A 10812-nucleotide genomic window follows, 5' to 3' on the forward strand; every position below is an offset into this window, starting at 1 on the left:
CAACTGAAATTGCCTCCTGTTTCATTTGATTAGCAGTCTTGATTTAGTTAATGTTTTCTTTCTTAGTCCATTTTTAATCTCTTACCTCTATTGGACTTTTTGCTCTTAACATACATATTTGTACACATATCAATCAATAAAAAGCAGAACAAAACAAAAAATTAATAATGCTCTTCCTAAATCCTACTATTTGCAATGACATAGATGGACCTAGAGGTTATTATGCTGAGTGAAATAAGTCAGAGAAAGATAAATACCATATGATTTCACTTACATGCAGTATCTAGGGAACAAAAAGAACAAACTAATCAAAAACAGACTCACAAATATAGTGGACAATTTGGTGACAGACAGAGGGGAAGGGTTTGGGGAGGTTGGGAGAATTGGGTGAAGGGTTAAAGAAGTACAAATTAGTAGTTGATAGGCGGGTATGGGGAGCATGACAGAGGGAATGGAGTTAGCATTAATATGATGGTTAAGTGGAGGGCCAGAGGAGGGAGGGAGCAATTGGGGGGGATCGTTTTATGAACATTATAGACGTCTAACCAATGTACTGTATACTGAAACTAATTTAAATAAATAAATTCGTTTTTTAAAAAAAGATTCATACATGCTTTTATATGTGCAGAAAGTTTTCTGGAGTGATGTTTGCCAAAATGCCATCACTAGTTATTTCTGAGGATGGAATTTAAGGCAAAACACATTCTAACTGCAATGTCAAATGTTAAGGTCAATGGGACATGGAGATAAACAGATTTGTCTCCTAGGCAAGGCCTTTTTAGACAGGCCCTCACAAGGCAGCATTTACCTTGCTGAGTTCGCTACACTCCAAGCTCCAAATTTGAATTTTTATTAAAAATATACACAACTGATGACCTTATACATAACAAAAAATTCATGCATATGTTCACCAAAATACACATATAAGAATTTTCATAGTAGCACTATTCAAAATAACCCCAAGTCAAAAACAACCCAAATATCTATCAACAATAGAATGGATAAATAAAATAAATCAAAGGGGTTTATATTCATAAATGGCAGTAAATGTTATACATGCAGCAGTAGAGATTAATCTCACCTATAATGTTATCGAAAAAGATACAAATGAATATGTACTGTATAACTTTGTTTACATAATGTTTTTAAAAACACAGAAAACTAAGCTATGGTATTAGAAGTCAGAATAGTGGTTACCCTTGGGATGCATTGTTGACTAAATGGGGGTGTAGAGGAAGCTTCCAGTGTGCTGCTAATGTTTTGTTACTTGCTCACTTTGTGAAAATTTATCGAGCTTAACATTTATGATTTCTGCACTTTTCTGTATACATGGTATATGTCAACAAAAATTTCCGGAAGGCCTCGATAGTGAGCTAGGGAAATGGGCGATGAGTAAAAGAAACCAATTGTCCTGCTGATCTGGGGAAGTTTCATAAAACATATTTTTAAATTATCCTGAAGGCATTAGTGAGCTATCAGGATAGTGAAGAATAACTGGATCAAAATAAGAGTGGGAGAAGTTGAATTTAATGTTAAGACCACTTTTTTTTCCAGTGGAGCATATACAGTTTTTAAGGGGATTGTTGAGAGGCTATGAAGAATTTTAGACAGCCTTTGGAGGCTAGAGAGACAGATATGGGAATTCAAATCTTGCCAAGAGGTGTACCTGGTGAACCTCAATGTCTTTGGACGGCGATGCTGAAAGAGCTGCACCTCAGAGTCAGAGTGAAGAAGTGAACAGGCTTTCACAACGACTTCAGTTTAACTTTGAATAATGTCAATCACTGAAAATTGGATTTACGTAATTCCAGAGTGCTAACGCTTCTAGGTGCCTAGCAGACAAAAATACAAATTATCTTGGGAGAGAAATAGCAATAACCCCAAATTATTTCTGAAGTTTTGTAAAATACAATATCTGGCACACAATGGAAAACAACCAAGTACACCAGAAGACAAGACAAAATTACCAAAAGCCATGAAAATGACAATAGAAAAAGACTCATCGAGGTCTCAAAGTTATCAGACATATATTTAAAGTAAATGTGCTTACCATGCTTAAAGAGATAGAGAATAATACAGAAAATTTCTATAGATAAAGAAAAACTATAAAAATAGTATAAAAACAGAAATTCTAGAACTGAAGATCTCAAGTAAGATAAATTTTAGAAAGTCACACCTATGTACATTATAGTAAAACTGTTACAAAGACAAGAAAAAATCTTAAAATCAGTCATAAAACAAAAGCCTCAGATTATCTTCAAAGAAGCAACAATTAGACTGATATACCTGATTTCTCAATAGGAAAAAATGGAAGCTAGACAATGGAAGAATATCTTTAAAGTGCTGAAAGAAAATTACTGCCAACTTAGATTTATATGCCCATAGAATATCTTTCACCTATATAGGTGAAATAAAGGAGTATATATTTTCACCTACATAGGTGAAATAAAGGCATTCTCAGACCAAAAAACAATCATCACTAGCAAATCCATAAAAGCTGTTCTTCAGGTAGAATGAAAACTCATCTTTCTACAAAGCAAAAAGAAAAGAAACACAAGGGAAGAACAAATATGTGAGTAGAGCTAAACAATTATTGACTATTTAAAACAATCATAACAATGTCTTGAAATATGGAATTACATAATTAGGTTGAAAATATATACAAAGTTGGAATACATGACAACTATGGCAAAAAAGATGAGATGAGGGTAAGTGGAGTTAGTGTTTTAAGTCTTGTGAGTTGTGTGGTGAGGATAAAAAGACCAATTCATAGTAGACTTTGAAAAAGCAAGAATGTATGCTGTAATTTCTAAACTAACCACTAAGCAATAATAAATTAGTACAACTTTCTAGCTAATACAGCAAAAAAGAAATTTAAAAAGTAAATAAGCCTAAAAGAAGATAAGAGCAAAGAAATTGGAATATAGGGTAGCCAGGTCAAATAGAAAGCACAGAAAAAGATAAGATATTAAACTTTAAATGTATCAGAAATTACATTAAATAAAAACAGACTAAGTGCTTTGATTCAAACATAAATATCTCAAGATTGGATACAATTAACAAAACTCAGCTATATGCTGTTCACAAAAGATACTTCTAAAACTTGAACATTTACAAAGTTTGAAAATGCAAAAATGGAAAAATACATACCATGAAAACACCAACCAAAAGGAAGCTGGTAAAAGTATACTAACATCAAATAAAATGGAGTTTTAAGTCAAAAAGCATTAGTAGAGATCAAGGATACTACAAGAGGAAAATGTTATAATTTACCAGAAAAATATAACAATTACAAATTTGTATGCATCTACTGATATAGCTTCAAAATATATAAAGCAAAAATGGATAGAAATACAAGAAATAACAGAGCCCCCCAATTATAGTGGGATACTTTAACACACCTCTTATTGTAGCTGAAAGAATAAGCAGATTAAAAAAATAGCAGAGATACAGATTTGAGCATGATTATCAAGCTTGACCTAATTAGTTCACTCCCTGATTGTTATGATACTATACACAACAACTACAAAAGATACATCTTTTGTATATGGAACATGTATGAAAACTGGTCATATATTGGGCCATAAAGCAAGTTTTAACAAATTTCAAAAGATTAAAATCACACAGAGTGTGTTCTCTACCTATGGTGTAGTTAACTAGAAATCAGTAATAAAAATATAACTAAATAATCCACATTTTTTTGGAATTAAGAAACACACTTCTAATTAACCCATGGGTCAAAGAATAAATCATAATTAAAATTATAAAACATTTCGCATGGGCTGGTAATGAAAATATTACATTCAAAATTGTGGAGGATAATCTGCTTCTGGCTATGACAGCCTAATAGAAGACCAATTCTCCCACTTAGAAGGACGAGAATAGCTGAAAAATAAATTGTTATTATATTTAAACAAATTAAATTGTGTAAAGCTTTAGAGATCTACCAAAGCAGACAAGATATGAGGTACCAAAATCCTGGAGAGAAGGGGAACTCAATGAGGTGAACTTGACAACAATTTTCCCCTTGAGGCATTTGCCAATTTATTATTAACATGGGTGAAGAGGCTAAAAAAGAAGCTGCTAAAAGGCAGAAAATCTGAGTAGAGCTTTCAACAGTTAAACAGAGCAAAGAATTCAAAATCTAGAATTCAGGGCTACCTAGACAGAATTTGATGGGCTAAGATCCTGGAGAAAAGAAAATTACAAAGAAACGAAATAAGCAGTCTGAGTTGATTTTCTCTTTGAGTCATTCACTAATTCTTAATAATTGTAGGGCTAAAAGGAAATAAGCCAGGTAGAAAGAGGCTGGGAAGATAAACAAAGCTTTTGGCAGCTTCATAGTGCAGGGAAGATAAAAATGGAGTTTAGGGACTTCCAAAATTGGATAACTTAGATGAAATGGACGATTTTCTTCAAAGACACAAGCTACCAAAACTCGCACAAGGCGAAATATCATTTAAATAGGTCATTTAAATAGGTCTATATCTATTAAAGTAATGGAATCAATAATTAATACTGTTCCAAAAAAGAAACAACTGAGCAGTCTCCAATGGTTTCATTGGTAAGTTATACCAACATTTAAAAAAGAAATAATACTAATACTTTATAATATCTTTCAGATATTACATCAGGCAGAGAGGACACAACTTATTCTACAAATCTAGCATTACTCTAATGCGAAAACTAGATAAAGATGTTACAAGAAAGAAAAACTACAAATCAATATCTCTCATAAACATTGATCCAAAATTCCTCAACAAAATATTACTAAATTGAATCTAACAATGTATAAAAATAATTATATATCATGACTAAGTGGAATTTATTTCAGGTATATAAGGCTGGTTCAACATTAGTAAATCAATTAGCGTAATCCATCACATCAACAGACTAAAGAAGCAAAATCATGTGATCATATCAATAAATGCAGAAAGAACATTTGACAAAATCCAACACCTATTCATGATAAAAAAAAAAAACTTGCAGAAAACCAGGAATATAGGGAAATTTTCTCAACTTTATATAGAACGTTTACAAAAATCCTATATCTAAGATCAGGAACAAGGCAAGGATGCCCCCTCCCATGACAATTCAACACTGTACTTAAAGTACAAGACAAGAAAAAGAAATTAAATGTATACAAATTGGGGAGGAAGAAATACAACTGTCTTTTTGCAGATAATATGATTATCTGTGTAAAACAATTCTTAAGAATTGACCAAGAAACTTCTGAAACCAACAAGTGATTACAGCAAGGTTGCAGGATACAAGAGTCATATACAAAAATCAACTGCTTTTCTATATGCCAGCAATAAACAATTGGAAACCTAAATTAAAAACATAGCACCATTTACAGTAACAACAAACATAAGAAATACTTAGGCAGAAATCAAATAACATATGTGCAGGATCTATATGAGAAAAACTACAAAACTCTGGTGAAGAAAATCGAACAAGATCTAAGTAAATGGAGAGATAGTCCATGATCATGGATAAGAAGATTCAAATTGTTAAGCTGTCAGTTCTTCCCAACTGGATCTACACATTCAACATAATATGAGTCAAAATCCTAGGGAGTTATTTTTCAGTTATCAACAAACTGATTCTAAAGCATATATGGAAATGCAAAAGATCCAGAATAGCCAACATAATACTGAAGAAGAACAAAGTAAGAACATGACACTTTCTGACTTCAAGATTGACTATGAAGCAAAAGTAATCAACACAATATGGTATTGGTGACAAAATATTCAAATAGATCAATAGCACAAATAGAGAGCCCAGACATAGACCCATGCAAATGTAGCGAACTGGTCTTTGACAAAAGAGCAAAGGCAATTCAATGGAGAAATTCAATCAATGGTACTGGAACAATTGGATAATCATAAGCCAAAAAAATCTTGGTATGAAATGCATTTGTATCATTCTGTAAAGTGGGTATAAGACATTATACTTTTTTCAAACCCATGGACTGTACAATACAAAGAGTAAAACTTTGTGTAAATTATGGATTTTAATTAATAATAATATATCAATATTATATTAGTTCATCTATTGTAACAAATGTGCCACATTAATGCAAGATGTTAATAATAGGGGAAATTGGTAGGGAGGAGCTATATGGAATCTCTCCATGCTATCTACTCAATTTTTCTGTGAATCTGACACTGTTATAAAAAAACAGTTTATTGAAATGAACGCATTTGAAGAAATTAATAGCAAATTATGAGTTGAAAAAGGGAATTAGTGACCTGCAAGACAAATCCATAGAAAATATACAGATTGAAGCAAGAATGACAGAGATAAAAATATACAAAGAGCATAACAGGTATATGCAAAATAAGCATATATATTATTGGATTCCCAGAAAAGTAAAAGAAAGTATGTGTCAGAAACACTTTGTAGAGATAAAAGTTGAGAACTTCTCAAAACTGACAAAAAAATCAAGACATAAAACTAAGAAGAATTATAAGCTTCAAATAGGATCAATAAAAAGAAAACTACACCTGAGCAAAGCACAGGGAAAGTATCAAAAAACAAAGGCAAAGAGAAAATCTTAAAAGCAACCAGAGAAAATGAAATATTAATAATAATAATAATAGTAACAATAATAAAACTGACATCTGACTTTCCAAAAGAAATAGTGGAAGCTAGATGATAACAAAATGATACGTTTTAAGTGCTGAAGGAGCATAACTGTCGATATAAAACCTTCTACCCAACAAAACTTAAAGATCAGAATGAAATAAAGACACGTCCAAAAACACAAAATTAAAGTTTAGAAAATTTTGTTCCAGAAAACCAATACCAAAAGAAAAAATAAAAGAGTTCTTCAGGCAGATAGAAGCATAAAAATGTAAGAAATGACAAGTAATCGAAAAGATAAATGTATAGTTAATCTAAATGGCTTTTAGGTATTAAAATAAAATACATGTACAATTAAAACATATGACAAAAAGAACTAAAAAGAAAGGAAAACACTAAACCATGTTGAAGTATTCTATAGTCTTTGCATCACTTGGAAAGTATTAAAAGTAAAAATTTAAATTGTGCTTTAATAAGTCAAGGGTACAAGTTATATACTCAATGTTAGGAGTCAGCAAGTGTTTTTGTAAAGGCCAGATAGTAAATATTTTAGGCTTTGAAGGCCATATACTCTATATGGTAACTACTAAACTTCACACCTATAGAGCAAAGGCAGCCATAGACAATACCTAAACAAATGAATGTTGCTGTTTATTTACAAAACAAGTGGTCGGTTGACATACAAGTGTTTGCTAATACCTCATCTAGGATGACTAATAGAAAAAAGGTAAAATAATGTAATTTAAAAACTAATGTGGGGAAGACTTCTGGTCAAGATGGCAGAGAAGCTAAATGCTGTGCTCACCTCTTTTCATGACCACATCAAAAGTACAACTAAATTATAAAACAACCACTCTTGAGAACCACTGAAGACTAGATGAATAGAAATCCTATAACTAAGAATATAAAGAAACCACACTGAGACTGGTAGGAGTGGCGGAGAGGCAGAATGGGCTGATCCCACAGCCACGTGTTGTGGTTAAGAATTGGGAGGGATATCTCAGCTGTGGAGGTCCTTCCTGAGGAGCAAGAGGTTCCAGCTCCACAACAGGGGCCCCAGCCCAGGGTTCTAGTGCTGAGAAGTCCTCATAATTTATGGCTGTGAAAACCAGCAGAGATTGTGGCTAAGTGAGACGGAAAGCTGCTGCAGAACCAGGCATTTCTCTTAAAGAAGCCATGCATGGGCTGATTCGCAGATGGACTCACTCAGTTTGAGCTCCAGTGTTGGGGAGGCAACTCAAAAACCACCAGGGATTTATGGGAAGAAACTGAACTGTCTGGCTTCAGGGTGAGGGCTGAAGGAGAAGCTGTCTCTCAGACATAAGAGCTGGCAGAAACAATTATTCCTTTGTTGAGCCCTCCCCTCACCCAGTCTGCATATTCAGGTAGTCACACACCAACTCTGAGTCTCCATCAACATGGCTAACACCGTTTGCCCAGCCCCAGTGATTCTCTGAGAACCCACCCAACCAATGTTCAAATACACCCAAGCAAACAACCTGTCATGGCTCATGCTGCAGGCATTCCTAAAAGCTCTCTAAAGTTCACAAACCCCAAACAAGAAGTTTCTGGCCTCAGTGTGCCCTGTACCTTTTGCTAAGCAACCCCAAGACTGGCACTAGCAGCAGTTAGCCTTGGTTCACAGCTAAACTTCTCCCAGGAACTTCCAAGCCCAGCTCAAGTGGCAACCATTTGCAGATCACTTTGTAGCTCATACCAAGTGGCCTTGGGCAGAGCATAGGAGGCAGCTGAACTTGGCCTGCACCAGAGCCCCTCTACAGAGGCCCCAGAACCTACACACCTGGTGACCAGCTTCAGGCCATACCAGAGCACCACTCAACCACCTCCAAAAATGACACACCCTAAAGGGAGACTAGACAGTCCCCAGAGCCCTGCTAAAGTGACTCCTGCTCCATAGGATCAGCCCCTGCACTATAACTCCTCCACTGAAGTCACAACCAGTCCACACAACCAATTTTCCTGAGGTCCAATTCTTCCCATTGATGTGCAAACAGCAACGAAAGCTCAACTATAACAGAAGGACACACACAACACACACAAGGGACGAACCTGGAGTACCTGGCTCAGGAGACCAGAAGACTGCACCACTGGCCCGAGGACACCTATTACATAAAGCCACTTTGTCAAGACTAGGAAACATAGCAACCCTATGTAATACATAGAAACACAGGGAGGCAGCCAAAATGGGGAGACAAAGAAGCATGTCCCAAATGAAAGAACAGAACAGAGCTCCAGAAAATTTTACTTATTTTATATTAAGGAAATGGCATGCACCATTGTGGAGGTTGCCAAAGGTGCCAAATTTAAAATCTATAGTGTGGAGAGATCAGTCAAAGTGGCGTAGAATGTGGAGGCTGTGCACACCTCTTTTCATGACCACACCAGAATTATAATGAAACTACAGAGCAACCAGCACGCAAAGTCACCTGAGGTCTGGCTGAATAGAAGCCCTACAACTAGGGACAAAAATAACAAGCCACCTCAAATTGGTAAGAGGGGCAGAGATGCGAATCAGCCTGGTCCCACAACTTTGTGTGGCAATTGAGAATTGGGAGGGATATCTTGCTTGCAGAGCTTCCTCTTCCACCTGAGGAACAAGGGGTACCAGCGCCACACTGGGCTTCCCAGCCCAGAGTTCCAGTGCTGGGTAAAGAAGTTTCTGTAACCTCTGGCTGTGAAAACCAGCAGAGGTTCTAGCTGTGTAACTGAAGCCTTCAGGAGTCACAGACATTCCTTATAAAGGGCTCGCACACAAACTTATTCAGTGACAGACTCAATATCTCTGAGCTCCAGCACTGGGACAGCTGCTCAAAGAGCGCCAAAGACACATGGTGAAGTGCTGTGTTGTCAGGTTTCAGGGCAAGGGCTTGGGGCGGGCAGCTTTCTCTCTGACAGAAGTGCTGGCAATATCCATTGTTCCTTTGTTGAGCCATCCCCACTCCCAGCATGTGGACGCAGGTGGCCATAATATCTGAACCTCCTTTAACCTGGATAATGCATGTTGTTCTGCCCAGGGGATTCCCCGAGACGCTGCCTGTCCCAACTTGTGGGCCCACCTAAGCCATTTCCAGTGGTTTATTCCATACAAATGGCCTGTCTCAGTTAATACTGCAGATTTCTTAAAATCTCTCAAAGGCTCACAAAACCCAAAGAAGCAGCATCTGGCCTCATCATGCCCAGTACCTCTAGCTGAGCAGTCCCAAGCCCTGCACTAGTGGCAGCTAGACTCCGTTTCTGGCTTGGCCTCTCAGGGCACTTACAAGCCCAGCATGGGAGGGAGACATCTGTGGATTGCTTGGTGACTTTTATCAGATGACTCCAGAAGTGCACAGGCTGCAGCTGAAGTTGGCTTGCAGCTAGACCCTTCCCAAGACTGGGGCACCTACTACATAAAGCCACTCTACTAAGACCAGGAGATTTAGGAGCCCTACCTAATACATAGAAAAAGACACAAGGAGGCAGCAAAAATTGGGAGACAAAGAAGCATGTCCTAAATGAAAAGAACAGAACAAAGCTCCAGAAAAAGAACTCGACAAAATGGAGACAAGCAATCTACCAAATGCAAAGCTCAAAACAGTTTATAAAGACGCTCAATAAACTTAGGGGAAGAGTAGATGAACTCAGTGAGAACTTTAACAAAGAGATAGAAAACATAAACATGGAGATGGAAAACATAAAAGGGAATCAGTCAGAAATGAAGAACGCAATATCTGAAATGAAGAGTACATTAGGTATAGAGAGTGATGTCAGAAACATGGCGGAGTGAGAGACGTCCCCAGATCTCTCCCCTTGAAACAACAATAAGCTGAACATCTAAAACTCAACAAAAAACACCCAAACTGCACACTAGCATGTTTGAGCATAGGATCTGCACATAGGAGCTACCACAGGTCAGAACCCCAGGTGTCGAGCAGTGGACTGGGAGAAAAAAAGAAGCTGCCTCTTGCAACCAGAGCTCCTTGGAGGAAGAGAGGGGAGGAGAGAAGTTGCGGTGAGTTCCCTGAACAGCCCTGCCTGAGAGAGCTGTGAGCTCCATGCAGCTGGCACAAGTGCCCAGTCATCAGGGCAGAAAGCAGAGAAGTGCGGACAGCAAAGAAGCTGGGACAGCAGAGAAACAACAGCTGCAGTCACAATACCGAGGTTGAGCCGCAGCTCCCATTCCCCAAAGCAGAGGGTCCCTTCACCCAGAAGTGGATACCGCAG

At 37.0% G+C, this 10812-nt stretch overlaps 1 protein-coding gene across 1 annotated transcript in view; it reads right to left on the reverse strand.

Moving 5' to 3' along the window:
- Positions 1–9340, reverse strand: part of LOC102883005 (protein ARMCX6-like) — a 17111-nt gene extending 7771 nt beyond the window's left edge. Inside the window, 1 exon segment of the mRNA XM_015596224.2 lies at positions 9176–9340. Coding sequence (XP_015451710.1) covers positions 9176–9340 — 165 coding nt within the window.
- Between the last annotated feature and the right edge of the window lie 1472 nt (positions 9341–10812).

The sequence above is a fragment of the Pteropus alecto genome, unplaced genomic scaffold (assembly GCF_000325575.1).
Source record: "Pteropus alecto unplaced genomic scaffold, ASM32557v1 scaffold179, whole genome shotgun sequence".
NCBI lineage: Eukaryota > Metazoa > Chordata > Mammalia > Chiroptera > Pteropodidae > Pteropus > Pteropus alecto.